General features: G+C 41.2%; 1 protein-coding gene across 1 annotated transcript; it reads left to right on the top strand.

Moving 5' to 3' along the window:
- Positions 1-9,696: 9,696 nt before the first annotated feature.
- On the top strand, positions 9,697-10,593 carry LOC124137365. Its single transcript, XM_046503639.2, has one exon. The coding sequence runs from the start codon at positions 9,697-9,699 to the stop codon at positions 10,591-10,593; it is 897 nt and encodes a 298-aa protein (XP_046359595.2).
- The last annotated feature ends 8,985 nt before the right edge of the window (positions 10,594-19,578 follow it).

Below are 19,578 nucleotides of genomic sequence, written 5' to 3' on the forward strand. Positions count from 1 at the left end.
AGATTTGCTGTGTCTTGGTTCCTCCAAATCTTGGAGGTTTTCCTCCGATACAATCAATACTGAATCGGGTTTAGTTTGGGTTTGATCAGGAGCAGTCGCGTTGATCTATGTCAGCGGCCAGATCTGACAGGGTATAACATTACTTTCAGTCGCAATTGTCTTTGTGCTAGATTCCTTAGTCATTTCCGAAAACAAGGCATCAAGCCAATATCGCTAAATAAATCAATTTCGTTCACCTCACTGATTTCATTTTCTTCACTTGAATTACGAGTATTCATGGATAGCCCTTCCATATCAAAATCACCGTAAGGACAATCCATTTTGTTTCATGTAGCAGACGACAACAAACAGAACCGAAACATTTAATTATTTTTAAGTCGGATAAAATGTAACGAGACCTGGCAAAAATATTAAATTAATCATGATGCTGATAAATGCAGGGATTAAAAAAAGAAAATAGAAAAAGGAGTTGATTATAAACACCGATAGTTCTGGGAACTCCCAGAAAGTAGTTCCTGCAAAAGTAAGCTCGATCGATTTCACACAAAAAAAAGTCCACATCGTGTTAATTTTGTCAAATATTAGACCAGGTGACTACCCATTCAGCCAACCAGCATGAAATAAACAGTGTACACTTTAAAGTATGACACCAGACCATAATAAAAAATTGTATTATATGGTCTCTGAGGACACAATTACAACATGACCGATTGGGAATTGTTTTACCGTAGCCCTGCCAACAGCTATTAGATACTTGTAAAAAACGATCTGGTCATTCATACACTGAAGTTGACTGCAGCTTTAGCTTATTCAAACACATAAAAGTCAGAAGGTATGCGTGCATAGTCAGAAAGAAATGCGAATATTAGTGACCTGTCGTGTAACCATGGAGTAACCTGTGATTTTTTGTCATTACACCACGTACAGCCAGGGTATCTGTATAAGCAGAGACCATATACCGACGACGCTATATGGTCTCTGGTATAAGACACAGAATCCGTCCCATACCATGCACAGGTTTCTCACAGACGACTGCGCGGCCCGATTATGGCTGAAGCAGTTTCCCGCGCCAGGGTGTATGTTATCGCCAGCAGACCGCGATTGAGCGGGAGAGTGGGAGAACTGTTAGCCTTGTAGACTTGCACGCCTCCAGGGAAACAGTTATTAGTTATTATTAAACCATAATTCTGACCCTGTAAATAATAATAGCAAGGTGTCCCCCATAAAATACAGCCGTCCTTCCGTTTATCTAGACTTGCCTGTTATCTATTATATTGATACAATTACTAAACATCCATGGATTCATAATTCAGTACAGACTTGGAGCAAGGCTATTTACTTGGTTGCTGGTCTGGACACCACTTTTGAGCTGCTGATCAAACGCCTGAATCATATCCCTGCAGACAAATATTTTTTTCAGAGCATCCAGCATATCCATTGACATGGGCAGCTGTTTGTTTTCGTGGCGTAAAACCTGAGTAATACATTTCTGTACTAACACACAGACGACCTCTTTCCAGCTGGTGCTCTTTCCCGCCATATGGAACCTGGAAGGCCTCGTCAATATACCCACGAGGGTGCGCCAACACTTCTGTCACATGCTCTTGAATAAAGAAAAAGCAATAACACTACACATTAAATCTCGGATTTGTAAGCGTAAAATATTTATATCAGTACCTTATGTGATATAAACGCTTTCGTAAATGTGTAAATAGTGCAGACGTTATTGGTTGTTGCGCTTGCTGTGAACTACGAACACCGCACTCAATGAAATAATACCGATGGGACGTTAAATTTTAACACACTCACTCACTAATAAACGCAATTTGGAGACGATGATATAGCAACTATGCTTGTCGTAAGAGGCGACTAACGGCCCAGACTCAATTATATACAGACCGCCGTCAGATAGCTGGAATATGGCCGAGTGCGGCGTTAAACTACAAACAAACTAATAAACATACAAACGATGACATGTATCAACGATGTCAGCGAGCCTGACCCCCCGATCCCGTTAGTCGCCTCTTACAAGAAGCACAGTGGCCTGTTATGGCAAGCATGAGTTGCTGAAGACCTGTTCTAACCGGGAACTTCACGTCTTAAAATAAAACAAAATAAAATGAAACAAAAACATAACAAAAAACAAAACAACGTATCAGTTAATTTAATCAAGCTACAGTACAGAAGTAAACAATAACCGTGGTTATTTCTCGCACAGCAAGTCAATATTCTCGTCTTGTTCAAAGAGACTCAAACGATTTGGTTTTAAAGACCACGCTAATGTGGGCTTTTTGGTCTACTCCAATACCTGCTGTTTTGTGCGTGTTTTCGTCAGATGTCCAATAACCGTGTCGTAACATCACGTGTACGTTTATGATCCAGCATTTGGCCTTATATGTGGATTCAGTATAAACTGTTCAGACTGCTCTAACCTGGTTAACTAATGTACGCAATGTAGTAGTATTCATGTATCAAGCACCTGAGCCAGTGCTGTTGTTGAGATTCGTCTCGGCCTCAGCAGTCTATTTTTAGCGCACCTGTTGCTCGGCTTGTGACAGCGAGCCACAGCCAGAAGGCTCCTGCAGTGAGAGGTGGCCGATCACACGAGGAGGTCTATGATAGTGTGCGCTACGGAGGACATCGTTGACAATGGAATCGGAGTAGAATCAAGACACGAGTAGTGTATTAAAAGTATGATATATCTTTGTCCCCGCACACGAGCACCACCCACTAAAACTCGGGTTTATTTCACCTCTATATTTAACATGCACACGAGTGAAACCTTGTCACCCGTCACCCACATCCCGGTGGAAGGTCTCTGCACCAATACAACATAAAAGTATGTTTAAAAAAACAGAGACATATATTTCTGATAAAATAAATAGTAGGTTTGATGCTATGTATAGTGGCTAGACAAATGGCAGTGTGGGTACTGCCTCTTGTGGGTGAGTGATTCGGGTGAGTCAGTGGACAAAACGTGTTGGTGAGTGGGTGTCGCCCCGGGAGCGTCAGATTTGATATTTTAGAGGAAACTCCTCTTTGCGTTTCCAGGACGAGTAAGGGCTCAGTCACAGTTCATTGGCACATGATTTGGCGCGCCCAGGACCAGTCAAATAAAACGAGATCTATTTCATCATGGTATTTATGCATGTCAGGCTATAATGTTTAAAATGGTAAAATGTACATATTCATGTCAATGTTCAGACCACTGACCATTCAGTGAAGACGTTCAGAGACGTTAATGTTTAATTAATCCATGTTAAGTTAAAAAGGATTAAACATATTTATATTTCGACTGAAAATTTTAATACGCTGCACTATATATAATCAAGTAACAGTAGAAAATCATGTGACAATAATTACACAAAATACACCTTGGTTGTCAGTAATCAACAGTGTCGGTTTTGATATAATGATGGGATAATACATAATATTAATTACAAGATATACTGAGAGGCAATGAAAACGCAATCAGCATTTTTTATCATAGAATAGTAACAGAGGAGAAAACAAAGTGATTAGTTATTGAGGAATGTTACTTAGCGTGATAATTGTCTTCTGTCATCGTGTGTACAGACATGTTTGGTTGGGTGCACACCATCCTGAACAAAACGCCAAAACATATCTTCAGCTTGCAGTCTGAAATGCACTTGCACGACATGAATTTTGAATTGCATGCAAACAGTACACATTGCTCCCCTATAAATCCATATGCACCATGCCATGGTTAACCCAAGATCAGCGACACCAGGCCATTGGAATGCTGCAAGCTGGCACTCCACAGACTGATGTTGCACAACACTTTAATGTCCATCCATCAACTGTCAGTCGTCTCAGAAGGCACTACCATACAGGCAGGGCGGAGGATCGGCCACGCCCAGGCATTCAACGGGTGACAACAGGACTTCAGGATCGCTATATTGTCATGCAACACCTCTGACGTCGATTTCAGACAGCTGTACAGACTGCTAACAACACTATCGGAAGCAGAGGAAGATCCATCAGCAGTCAAACTGTGCGTCGACGTCTTGCTGCAGCAGGGATACGGTCACGTCGACCGTAGCAAGGTCAGATCTTAAGGCATAATCACAGACTTCAACGACAGCGATGGGCTGCAGCAGGTGGTTTTCTGGGCAACGTCGGTTGGAGGAATGTTGTTTTCTCTGATGAGTCTCGCTTTAACGTCTCTTTCCCAGATTGACGGCTCCATGTGTACCGACGTCAAGGTGAACGCTATGTGCGACCTTGTGTTATTGAACGAGATCGCTTTGGTGGTGGAGGAGTAATGGTTTGGGGAGCCATAAATGCTGTGTTTAAATCACAGCTTGTTATTGTGCAAGGTAACTTGACGGCACGACATTACGTAGATACTGTTCTACAGCCAGTTCTTCTTCCTCTCTTAAGACAGCATGGTGGAAACCGGCTAGTGTTTCAGCATGACAATGCTAGGCCCCATACTGCCATCCTGACACATAATTTTCTTCAGAGACACAACGTGGAGGTCATGCAGTGGCCCTCAAGGTCACCAGACATGAACCCAATTGAGCACCTGTGGGGCGAACTTGGGAGGCGTGTGAGACGACAGCAGATTCCGCCCTGAGATATTGGACACTGCTTTATGCAGAATTTCTCTATCGTGATCAGTCTTTGCTAATATACTTAATACAAGCTTTGAAATTTTCTGATGTTAATAAAATTCACGTTTGAAAATTGGATTGCGTTTTCATTGCCTCTCAGTATACTAATATAGTTTATGTGTGTGCTTAGAGTATTTATTAAGTTTAAATCTACCAGAATTTGTTATGAAAGTATATGGACAGGTAAAAGAATTTGTTGATTTACTTCAGATGATAGTCCTTCGCATCGGTAGAGTACTGTATTTATACTATATCTTTTTATATAACATAATAAATTGCATCTAATTTGATCATAATTGCGACAAAGAAAAAAAGTGTTGCGGGTCTTCATAGTAGTGACCACAAGGACAGCTTGGCCGAATTTATGTCTGTTTAGGTCACTGCACCCAGTCGGAGGCAGCAGTGGATAATTTGACAGAATATGGTTCTAAAATTTGTTTTAAAGAAATGTTTGTAAGTGCATGATAATGCATTCCAAAAATTTGAACAGGAGCCAATTGATTTAATTTCTTCAGACAGATTAGTCCATAACTTTGTAGCATTAGGTATAAAGGATTTTGCCTAATGTTCAGTCATACATCTAATTCTTGGGAGGTCTGAGGATTTTTTTTGCTGGTGCTAAAGTAGTTACCACTTTATTTTCAAACCATTGAAATAATGTTCCCTTAATGTTTACTAATAACTAGTTATGTGCAAATGGTTAAAATGTTAAAATGTGTGTATTCATAACAATGTTCAGTCATGTTTTGATTTTCTTAAGTGCTTTATCTGTAAACACATCCACATTGTGAGTAGACTCACTGCCTGAAGTTGATAATCTTGTGATTTGTTTAAATTAATTGTATTTTGGTTTTATGAATTTTATGTATTTGTACTCTTTCTGGATAACTTGTTTATATCATAAAGCTTATAACTGCTAATGCATTTTAGAATTCATCTCTATTGCTGCATATACTCCTCGTACTGCTTACAGTAACATAATCCTCACATCTCTATTGCTGCAAATACTCCTCATACTGCTTACATTAACATATACCTCACATCTATATTGCTGCATATACTCTTACTGCTTACAGTAACATAATCCTCACATCTCTATTGCTGCAAATACTCCTCGTACTGCTTACAGTAACATGTACCTGACATCTCTATTGCTGCAAATACTCCTCGTACTGCTTACAGTAACATAATCCTCATATCTCTATTGCTGCAAATACTCCTCGTACTGCTTACAGTAACATGTACCTGACATCTCTATTGCTGCAAATACTCCTCGTACTGCTTACAGTAACATGTACCTGACATCTCTATTGCTGCAAATACTCCTCGTACTGCTTACAGTAACATGTACCTGACATCTCTATTGCTGCAAATACTCCTCATATTGCTTACAGTAACATATACTTCACATCTCTATTGCTGCAAATACTCCTCATACTGCTTACAGTAACATAATCCTCATATCTCTATTGCTGCAAATACTCCTCGTACTGCTTACAGTAACATGTACCTGACATCTCTATTGCTGCAAATACTCCTCGTACTGCTTACAGTAACACATACCTCACATCTCTATTGCTGCAAATACTCCTCGTACTGCTTACAGTAACATGTACCTGACATCTCTATTGCTGCAAATACTCCTCATATTGCTTACAGTAACATATACTTCACATCTCTATTGCTGCAAATACTCCTCATACTGCTTACAGTAACATAATCCTCATATCTCTATTGCTGCAAATACTCCTCGTACTGCTTACAGTAACATGTACCTGACATCTCTATTGCTGCAAATACTCCTCATATTGCTTTTATGAATTTTATGTATTTGTACTCTTTCTGGATAACTTGTTTATATCATAAAGCTTATAACTGCTAATGCATTTTAGAATTCATCTCTATTGCTGCATATACTCCTCATACTGCTTACAGTAACATAATCCTCACATCTCTATTGCTGCAAATACTCCTCATACTGCTTACAGTAACATAATCCTCATATCTCTATTGCTGCAAATACTCCTCATACTGCTTACAGTAACATGTACCTGACATCTCTATTGCTGCAAATACTCCTCGTACTGCTTACAGTAACATGTACCTGACATCTCTATTGCTGCAAATACTCCTCATATTGCTTACAGTAACATATACTTCACATCTCTATTGCTGCAAATACTCCTCATACTGCTTACAGTAACATAATCCTCATATCTCTATTGCTGCAAATACTCCTCATACTGCTTACAGTAACATAATCCTCACATATCTATTGCTGCAAATACTCCTCATACTGCTTACAGTAACATAATCCTCACATATCTCTGTCACAAAACTGGCAAAACTCCGGTACCATGGTGGAACAAGGGAAATAGCAAAATCTAGGAGAGTGAGAAAGAAAGCCCTAAATAGTTCAAAAAGGGATAAATCAGCCTTCGCCCAAGTCTGAGCGGCCAGGACAAAAGTAAGACAACACATAGACGATTCTAAAAAAGAGTCATGGCAGACCTTCTGCAAATCCCTTAATGAGAAAACAAATGCTAAAACAGTCTGGAGCAAAATACACGCAATCAGGGGTAAGCGTAAACCCACAAAACTTCCCAAGTTAGCCAACGCCCATACAGTCAAAGAAAAGGCCAACATTCTAGCTGAGCACTTCTCATCTGTCAGCAGCAACACAAATTGCAGCGAAGAATTCAAACAGGAAAATATGCTTATGCTTAAGATCTCAAAACGGCCGCAAAGCAAGCATCTGGTATACAATATACCATTTACTGTGACAGAGTTTGATGATGCGATACAACATAGAAAAGGCACAGCACCTGGTCTTGACACAACAAGCTACGAGATATTGAAAAACCTACCTGATCAAACCAAAGGCTTACTCACTGAGTTGTATAACACGATATGGTCCAAAGGAGAAGTCCCAAAAGCATGGAAAACATGCTGCAGTTATCCCGCTGCTAAAGCAAGGGAAAGACGAAGCCCTACCAAACTCTTATTAACCGATCTCACTCACCTCAAACATGTGCAAAGCCATGGAAGCCATGGTTACGAAAAGGCTCATGCATCACCTTGAAACTGGCAACCACATAAAACCTGACCAAAGTGGCTTCAGGAAGGGACACTCGTGTCTAGATCATATTCTAAGACTGGAAAATGAAATAAAAAAAAGCTCAATTAAACAGACAATACCTAGCCGCAGTATTTCTAGACTTCAGCAAAGCCTTCAACATGGTATATGGCATGACGGACTCCTCTCAAAACTAGCACAAAATGGAGTAGAAGGGAACATGGCAAACTTCATAGACAGTTAAAATAGGGAACAATTGATCTGATCCTATGGCACTGGAGAATGGCACGCCCACAAGGCAGCATTATAAGCCCAACCCTGTTTAATATCATGATCAATGATCTTTTTGACCATGTCAACTCTCCTACCCAAACTTCTAAATTCGCTGATGACGGAGCAATATGGGTAAAGCACAGAGATATTTCACAAATCAGAAAAAAACTCCAGTCAGCCCTGGACGGAGTAGATCAATGGTGCAATAAATGGGGATTCATCCTTTCAAGTGTAAAAACTGTTGGAGTTCTATTCAAATGCCGGGGGAAAGATGCTATGATACCCCTATAAAAAATTCAAAAAATCTGCAACATTTCTTTGGGTGATCCTTGATCAACACCTCACTTGGCACAAACATATAGAATATGTAGAAAACAGATGTCAAAAAGACCTGAACGTATTACGGGCACATCTTGGGGCACATCGAGGGACACTCAGCTGGACCTCTACAAATCTCTTATCAGATCAAAAATTGACTATGGTTGTGAGGCTTTTCATTCAGCATCAAATACTGTCTTGAGGCGCCTAGACAGAATACAATACTCACCTGTACAGTGGGCACTGCGGTCATAAGTGAATTGTTCTCACCTGTACAGTGGGCACTGCGGTGATAAGTGAATTGTTCTCACCTGTACAGTGGGCACTGCGGTGATAAGTGAATTGTTCTCACCTGTACAGTGGGCACTGCGGTGATAAGTGAATTGTTCTCACCTGTACAGTGGGCACTGCGGTGATAAGTGAATTGTTCTCACCTGTACAGTGGGCACTGCGGTGATAAGTGAATTGTTCTCGCCTGTACAGTGGGCACTGCGGTCATAAGTGAATTGTTCTCACCTGTACAGTGGGCACTGCGGTCATAAGTGAATTGTTCTCACCTGTACAGTGGGCACTGCGGTCATAAGTGAATTGTTCTCACCTGTACAGTGGGCACTGCGGTGATAAGTGAATTGTTCTCGCCTGTACAGTGGGCACTGCGGTCATAAGTGAATTGTTCTCGCCTGTACAGTGGGCACTGCGGTCATAAGTGAAATGTTCTCGCCTGTACAGTGGGCACTGCGGTCATAAGTGAATTGTTCTCGCCTGTACAGTGGGCACTGCGGTGATAAGTGAATTGTTCTCGCCTGTACAGTGGGCACTGCGGTCATAAGTGAATTGTTCTCACCTGTACAGTGGGCACTGCGGTGATAAGTGAATTGTTCTCACCTGTACAGTGGGCACTGCGGTGATAAGTGAATTGTTCTCATCTGTACAGTGGGCACTGCGGTCATAAGTGAATTGTTCTCACCTGTACAGTGGGCACTGCGGTGATAAGTGAATTGTTCTCACCTGTACAGTGGGCACTGCGGTGATAAGTGAATTGTTCTCACCTGTACAGTGGGCACTGCGGTCATAAGTGAATTGTTCTCGCCTGTACAGTGGGCACTGCGGTGATAAGTGAATTGTTCTCACCTGTACAGTGGGCACTGCGGTGATAAGTGAATTGTTCTCGCCTGTACAGTGGGCACTGCGGTGATAAGTGAATTGTTCTCACCTGTACAGTGGGCACTGCGGTGATAAGTGAAATGTTCTCACCTGTACAGTGGGCACTGCGGTGATAAGTGAATTGTTCTCACAAGTGTTCAGTCGGAACGCGCACGTTACATCTCCAAAGTAAGTAAGTAAGTAACAAGTGTTCATTCTTGTGAAATTTGTTCACTACTTTATAATTATATGAAATTTACTGCCATAATTGATTTGATTGAAACTATACGACATCTCTCTCAGGCCCAGACCATCTTCTGCGATGGGACATTTGACATGTGTCCACAACTCTTCAGTCAGATCTACACCATACATGCATTTGTTGAAGACAAGATGTTCCCCCTTGTGTACGCCCTATTACCAGACAAAAAACAACAAACAAACACAAGCTTCTTCACTGTACTGGGCGAGAAGACGACCGAGATGACTGTCCTGCTACTGATGCCTGAAACAATATTCACAGACTTTGAATCATCCACCCAGAATGCCCTAAGAACTGTGTTCCCAACTTCCGAACTGAAGGGCTGTTATTTCCTCTTTGGACAGTGTATTTGGCGAAATGTGCAGAAGTTGGGTCTCCAGACTACATATTCAAGAGATCGGAATGTTTATCGTTTCGTGAGGCGAGCTGTTTCCCTTCCACTTGTTCCAGTCCAGCATATTGAAGATGTGTGTCTGAGTGCCCTTGAAGACGCCCCTCTGGAGGATGACCGAGTCCTGAAGTTTGCAGATTACGTCACCGACTACTGGGTAGAAGGTAACCAGGGTCGCCATATGTGGAACCACCACAACACAGTTGGACCTGGAACGACAAATCACGTGGAGGGGTGGCACAGCAAGATTGCGAAGGTATTGGGTGCGCCTCATCCAAATATTTTCAAGATTTTATCATTTTTCAAAGCCGAACAAGCGTACAGCGAGTCGACCATCCATCAGCTAGAGTCTGGTTGGAAAATTCGTCCAAGAAAGCGAAAGTACAGACAACTTGATGACAGACTGCGGATAGAGAAGCACGACCTGCAGAATGGCACCAAGACCATTCAACAGTTTGCTGATTCTGTGCATATCATGAAATTAAGGAAATAACATGTATATGTAGAATGATTTTGTACACATAATTGTACATGTAGAATGATTTTGTACACTTAATTGTTTTTGGATTGTTGTACAATATGTTTTTATTTTGCCAATAATAAATCATTATTTACATTTTTTTGTATGCTTATTTCAATATACTAGTATATTCATGGGTCTATACATGCACTGTGGCAAAGTGGGCACTGCAACCCTGATGGTGATACGGCCTAATCCCTTAATCCTTTGTTGTTATAAGATCCAAATTCAAAAGTGGGCACAGTGGGGGTAAACCTGTGTACATGCCAGCACAAACCTGTCAAGTTCTCCATCAAGATTCTCTGTTGACCCGGCACAGTTGCCTGCTCATGTTGTGTTGACTGAGCCAAACATTCCACAGGAGATAATGAATGGAGCACTAATACAAACTGTCTCAATGAAATGACTTTTGATTTTTTTCTGACTCAGTTGTAACCAGGTTGTACATGATCACAGGCAACAGCAACGGTTTATCATAAATAATAAGGTGGTCGGGTAGCCTAGTGGTCAGAGCGTTCGCTCGTCATGCTGAAGGCCCGGGTTCGATTCCTGACATGGGTACAATGTGTGAAGCCCATTTCTGGTGTCCTCCGGGATGATATTGCTGGAATATTGCTAAAAGCAGCGTAAAATCATACTCACTCATAAATAAATAATAACTTTTGAGTTTAGTACTCAACACACTGTTATCATCATGTATCAAAATGGCTTTGGTGAGATCAAACGATATCACCTTGCTAGGAGATATTGCTTCAATGAAATTACATCACAATGCTTTGTGGGCTATTGTGACATCATCTGTTACCATGACGGTCAAGTGACAATGTCTGCAACTGTAAATCTCCATGTAGCTGCCCATCTATTGTTTCAGACATTATGACCATCATGAAGTAAGTGGGTTTAGCATGTTTTTATTTCCAAAGAAATCTGGATCGGTAAACAAGCAAAACTTGCTCATGCAAATACCTCTCCAGTTAAAATACCACAAGTATTTGTTAGGGTGACATGGAGAGACAATTTGATAGTGAAAGATCCTGAAGTCAGTGGTCCGGATAATTTGTGAAGAACTGAGAGACTTGTTGATTATTTTGTTTTCTCTGGATATCAAATGGATTATTATAGTACACCAATCAAGCAAACATTCCCCACACTGCTACTGAGCTATCAAACAAGAAACAAATAAGTCCTGTAAATGTTCAAGAATGTCCTAATGATTAACAAAATCAGTGTTAACAACTTGGAATAATTAATGTCTGTGTTTTACATGCAACGATGACAAATTTACTTCGTTTTCCTTTTGTTGAATTCAAAACAGAAGTGTTGAGAAAATATGCATGTTTCCAATACAGTTACATGTCCAAATACCATCCTGGTCTGAAAGTGATTTGTAACAGATTCTTACACCAATCAGTTTTCAAATATGAATAATTATTTATTCACTTGTTTGCATAGACAAATACTCTTGTGTTCTCAAAATATTGATGAATAACACTTGTGTCATAATTTGCCTTAACTGTGAAACATCAAATGCCAGTTTTGGATGATATTCACCAGTTAAATCAACCAACCTTTCCAGGTGGGAAAGAAATCGATATGCATGCCATTACGTAAAGTCGACTGTCTATCATAATTTAATCAGTGCACACTAACCTCTTATTAATACAACATTTATCTGTGCATCATAATTAGCAATTTGTCTCTCACATTCTGCTCTTTTAATGTTTCAAAAGAAATTGTACAAAATATATGCAGCATCATATATCAGTATCATAACTGATGACAAAGTGAGACATGTTAAGAAATACTTGAAAGCAATTAATTTTCATTGGTCTCTTCAAGTCAACTCAATGTTCCAAACCTGAAGTAATGACAAATATTGTCGTAAGTAATGAGAACATATATGGATGAAAAACTTATTACTTCGTACTCCAACTTCTAAATGCCTCTCAAAGAAGGAAATATTGTCCTGATTAACATTAATCATAAAAGGACAAATTGTACTTTCATGGAATCTAACTCATACAAAATACCAAACTGTATTGTAGCAGAGTCATCCTGAACAACCTTGGCAATCATAATCAATGGAGGACCGTCACACTACAGAACCAGGTCACACTGGAGGACCATGTCACACTATAGGACCATGTCACACCATAGGAACATGTCACTATAGGAACATGTCACACTGCGAAACCGCATTATCAGTGGTTCATGTTGGGAAAGGGAGGTCACTCTAATTTCAAACGGGAGCTATCTCTGTTGTTTTCGTATTTGCGAGAAATGGCGTCACCCACGCTGTACGTTGTTGGCCCAGCTATTAAATGCCCAGCTTATCCCTGAGGTAAAATGTATTCTTAATTAAATGTTTGAATGCATTATATATTTATGTTTCCATCCGTACATCTTCTAAGATTGGTTTAGTGCTGATAACCATTTTCTTAAATGTGGGCTCACATTTTTCCCGTCATCTATGGTGATCGAAACAAGTGGGCCCACATTTGTATTTCGCCTAGCTTCGTAAGGTTGTTTCGTTAGTTCTGATAATCAATCTCTAAATGTGGGCAGACGTTCTTCCGTCATATTGATTGCAACAGGAGGGACAACATTTATTAATCACGAAATTCTACTTAAATATTGATAATCACACCAGAGAACCATGTCACACCATACTAGAGGACCATGTCACACTAAAGGACCATCTCACACTGTAGGACCATGCCACACTGGAGGACCATGTCACACTGGAGGACCATGTCACACTATAGGATCATGTCAAACTACAGGACCATGTCACACTATAAGACCATGCCACACTGGAGGACCATGTCACACTGGAGGACCATGTCACACTATAGGATCATGTCAAACTACAGGACCATGTCACACTATAGGACCATGCCACACTGGAGGACCATGTCACACTATAAGACCATGTCACACTATAGGATCATGTCAAACTACAGGACCATGTCACACTATAGGAGACCGCCTCCGTGGTCTTGTGGTAGAGCGTCCGCCCGGAGAGCAGAAGGTCCAGGGTTCGATCCCGGGCCGCGTCATACAAAAAGACGTTAAAAGATTGTACTTGTTGTTACCCTGTCTGGCGCTCGGCATTAAGGGGCTAAAACAAGGACTGGTCGGCTCGGAGTCAGTATACTGTGTCTGAGTGGGGTATTCATGTTAAACTGCGGCATGGTATCTCAGTGAGCTAGCACTATAAATCGGCATCAGTCCGGACTAGTACAAGCAGCCACACACACACATACACGTGCATGCACGTCGCTATATAAGTGCAATAATCTTGGACGCGACGTTAAACTCAATTTCACCTCACCTCACACTATAGGATCATGTCATACTGGAGGATCATGTCATACTGGAGGACAATGCCACACTGGAGGATCATGTCATACTGGAGGACCATGTCACACTATAGGATCATGTCACACTATAGGATCATGTCACACTGGAGGATCATGTCACACTATAGGATCATGTCATACTGGAGGATCATGTCACACTATAGGATCATGTCATACTGGAAGATCATGTCATACTATAGGATCATGTCACACTATAGGATCATGTCATACTGGAGGATCATGTCATACTGGAGGACAATGCCACACTGGAGGATCATGTCATACTGGAGGATCATGTCACACTATAGGATCATGTCATACTGGAGGACCATGTCACACTATAGGATCATGTCACACTATAGGATCATGTCATACTGGAGGATCATGTCATACTGGAAGACCATGTCACACTATAGGATCATGTCAAACTGGAGGATCATGTCACACTATAGGATCATGTCATACTGGAGGATCATGTCACACTATAGGATCATGTTATACTGGAGGATCATGTCATACTATAGGATCATGTCATACTGGAGGATCATGTCACACTATAGGATCATGTCATACTGGAGGATCATGTCACACTATAGGATCATGTCATACTGGAGGATCATGTCATACTGGAGGACAATGCCACACTGGAGGATCATGTCATACTGGAGGATCATGTCACACTATAGGATCATGTCATACTGGAGGACCATGTCACACTATAGGATCATGTCACACTATAGGATCATGTCATACTGGAGGATCATGTCATACTGGAAGACCATGTCACACTATAGGATCATGTCACACTATAGGATCATGTCACACTGGAGGATCATGTCACACCATAGGATCATGTTATACTGGAGGATTATGTCACACTATAGGATCATGTCACACTATAGGATCATGTCATACTGGAGGATCATGTCATACTGGAAGACCATGTCACACTATAGGATCATGTCACACTATAGGATCATGTCACACTGGAGGATCATGTCACACTATAGGATCATGTTATACTGGAGGATCATGTCACACTATAGGATCATGTTATACTGGAGGATCATGTCATACTATAGGATCATGTCATACTGGAGGATCATGTCACACTATAGGATCATGTCATACTGGAGGATCATGTCATACTGGAGGATCATGTCACACTATAGGATCATGTCATACTGGAGGATCATGTCATACTGGAGGACCATGTCACACTGGAGGATCATGTCACACTATAGGATCATGTCACACTGGAGGATCATGTCACACTATAGGATCATGTCATACTGGAGGGTCATGTCACACTATAGGATCATGTCATACTGGAAGATCATGTCATACTATAGGATCATGTCACACTATAGGATCATGTCATACTGGAGGATCATGTCATACTGGAGGACAATGCCACACTGGAGGATCATGTCATACTGGAGGACCATGTCACACTATAGGATCATGTCACACTATAGGATCATGTCACACTGGAGGATCATGTCACACTATAGGATCATGTCATACTGGAGGATCATGTCACACTATAAGATCATGTCATACTATAGGATCATGTCACACTATAGGATCATGTCATACTGGAGGATCATGTCATACTGGAGGACAATGCCACACTGGAGGATCATGTCATACTGGAGGATCATGTCACACTATAGGATCATGTCATACTGGAGGACCATGTCACACTATAGGATCATGTCACACTATAGGATCATGTCATACTGGAGGATCATGTCATACTGGAAGACCATGTCACACTATAGGATCATGTCAAACTGGAGGATCATGTCACACTATAGGATCATGTCATACTGGAGGATCATGTCACACTATAGGATCATGTTATACTGGAGGATCATGTCATACTATAGGATCATGTCATACTGGAGGATCATGTCACACTATAGGATCATGTCATACTGGAGGATCATGTCACACTATAGGATCATGTCATACTGGAGGACAATGCCACACTGGAGGATCATGTCATACTGGAGGATCATGTCACACTATAGGATCATGTCATACTGGAGGACCATGTCACACTATAGGATCATGTCACACTATAGGATCATGTCACACTATAGGATCATGTCATACTGGAGGACCATGTCACACTATAGGATCATGTCACACTATAGGATCATGTCACACTGGAGGATCATGTCACACTATAGGATCATGTCATACTGGAGGATCATGTCACACTATAGGATCATGTCATACTGGAAGATCATGTCATACTATAGGATCATGTCACACTATAGGATCATGTCATACTGGAGGATCATGTCATACTGGAGGACAATGCCACACTGGAGGATCATGTCATACTGGAGGATCATGTCACACTATAGGATCATGTCATACTGGAGGACCATGTCACACTATAGGATCATGTCACACTATAGGATCATGTCATACTGGAGGATCATGTCATACTGGAAGACCATGTCACACTATAGGATCATGTCAAACTGGAGGATCATGTCACACTATAGGATCATGTCATACTGGAGGATCATGTCACACTATAGGATCATGTTATACTGGAGGATCATGTCATACTATAGGATCATGTCATACTGGAGGATCATGTCACACTATAGGATCATGTCATACTGGAGGATCATGTCACACTATAGGATCATGTCATACTGGAGGATCATGTCATACTGGAGGACAATGCCACACTGGAGGATCATGTCATACTGGAGGATCATGTCACACTATAAGATCATGTCATACTGGAGGACCATGTCACACTATAGGATCATGTCACACTATAGGATCATGTCATACTGGAGGATCATGTCATACTGGAAGACCATGTCACACTATAGGATCATGTCACACTATAGGATCATGTCACACTGGAGGATCATGTCACACTATAGGATCATGTTATACTGGAGGATTATGTCACACTATAGGATCATGTCACACTATAGGATCATGTCATACTGGAGGATCATGTCATACTGGAAGACCATGTCACACTATAGGATCATGTCACACTATAGGATCATGTCACACTGGAGGATCATGTCACACTATAGGATCATGTTATACTGGAGGATCATGTCACACTATAGGATCATGTTATACTGGAGGATCATGTCATACTATAGGATCATGTCATACTGGAGGATCATGTCACACTATAGGATCATGTCATACTGGAGGATCATGTCATACTGGAGGATCATGTCACACTATAGGATCATGTCATACTGGAGGATCATGTCATACTGGAGGACCATGTCACACTGGAGGATCATGTCACACTATAGGATCATGTCACACTGGAGGATCATGTCACACTATAGGATCATGTCATACTGGAGGGTCATGTCACACTATAGGATCATGTCATACTGGAAGATCATGTCATACTATAGGATCATGTCACACTATAGGATCATGTCATACTGGAGGATCATGTCATACTGGAGGACAATGCCACACTGGAGGATCATGTCATACTGGAGGACCATGTCACACTATAGGATCATGTCACACTATAGGATCATGTCACACTGGAGGATCATGTCACACTATAGGATCATGTCATACTGGAGGATCATGTCACACTATAAGATCATGTCATACTATAGGATCATGTCACACTATAGGATCATGTCATACTGGAGGATCATGTCATACTGGAGGACAATGCCACACTGGAGGATCATGTCATACTGGAGGATCATGTCACACTATAGGATCATGTCATACTGGAGGACCATGTCACACTATAGGATCATGTCACACTATAGGATCATGTCATACTGGAGGATCATGTCATACTGGAAGACCATGTCACACTATAGGATCATGTCAAACTGGAGGATCATGTCACACTATAGGATCATGTCATACTGGAGGATCATGTCACACTATAGGATCATGTTATACTGGAGGATCATGTCATACTATAGGATCATGTCATACTGGAGGATCATGTCACACTATAGGATCATGTCATACTGGAGGATCATGTCACACTATAGGATCATGTCATACTGGAGGACAATGCCACACTGGAGGATCATGTCATACTGGAGGATCATGTCACACTATAGGATCATGTCATACTGGAGGACCATGTCACACTATAGGATCATGTCACACTATAGGATCATGTCACACTATAGGATCATGTCATACTGGAGGACCATGTCACACTATAGGATCATGTCACACTATAGGATCATGTCACACTGGAGGATCATGTCACACTATAGGATCATGTCATACTGGAGGATCATGTCACACTATAGGATCATGTCATACTGGAAGATCATGTCATACTATAGGATCATGTCACACTATAGGATCATGTCATACTGGAGGATCATGTCATACTGGAGGACAATGCCACACTGGAGGATCATGTCATACTGGAGGATCATGTCACACTATAGGATCATGTCATACTGGAGGACCATGTCACACTATAGGATCATGTCACACTATAGGATCATGTCATACTGGAGGATCATGTCATACTGGAAGACCATGTCACACTATAGGATCATGTCAAACTGGAGGATCATGTCACACTATAGGATCATGTCATACTGGAGGATCATGTCACACTATAGGATCATGTTATACTGGAGGATCATGTCATACTATAGGATCATGTCATACTGGAGGATCATGTCACACTATAGGATCATGTCATACTGGAGGATCATGTCACACTATAGGATCATGTCATACTGGAGGATCATGTCATACTGGAGGACAATGCCACACTGGAGGATCATGTCATACTGGAGGATCATGTCACACTATAGGATCATGTCATACTGGAGGACCATGTCACACTATAGGATCATGTCACACTATAGGATCATGTCATACTGGAGGATCATGTCATACTGGAAGACCATGTCACACTATAGGATCATGTCACACTGGAGGATCATGTCACACTATAGGATCATGTTATACTGGAGGATCATGTCACACTATAGGATCATGTTATACTGGAGGATCATGTCATACTATAGGATCATGTCATACTGGAGGATCATGTCACACTATAGGATCATGTCATACTGGAGGATCATGTCACACTATAGGATCATGTCATACTGGAGGATCATGTCATAATGGAGGACCATGCCACACTGGAGGATCATGTCATACTGGAGGATCATGTCACACTATAGGATCATGTCATACTGGAGGATCATGTCACACTATAGGATCATGTCACACTATAGGATCATGTCATACTGGAGGAACATGTCATACTGGAGGATCATGTCACACTGGAGGATCATGTCACACTATAGGATCATGTCCTACTGGAGGATCATGTCATACTATAGGATCATGTCATACTGGAGGATCATGTCATACTGGAGGATCATGTCATATTGTAGGATCATGTCACATTATAGGATCATGTCATACTGGAGGATCATGTCATACTATAAGATCATGTCATACTGGAGGATCATGTCATACTGGAGGACCATGTCACACTATAGGATCATGTCACACTATAGGATCATGTCATACTGGAGGATCATGTCATACTTGAGGATCATGTTACACT

This window comes from Haliotis rufescens, unplaced genomic scaffold (assembly GCF_023055435.1).
Source record: "Haliotis rufescens isolate VD_foot unplaced genomic scaffold, xgHalRufe1.0.p SCAF_26, whole genome shotgun sequence".
Lineage (NCBI taxonomy): Eukaryota > Metazoa > Mollusca > Gastropoda > Lepetellida > Haliotidae > Haliotis > Haliotis rufescens.

Bases quoted from the DNA above. Each gene is read 5' to 3' on its own strand.
- LOC124137365 (XM_046503639.2), top strand. From the start codon at position 9,697: ATGAAATTTACTGCCATAATTGATTTGATTGAAACTATACGACATCTC.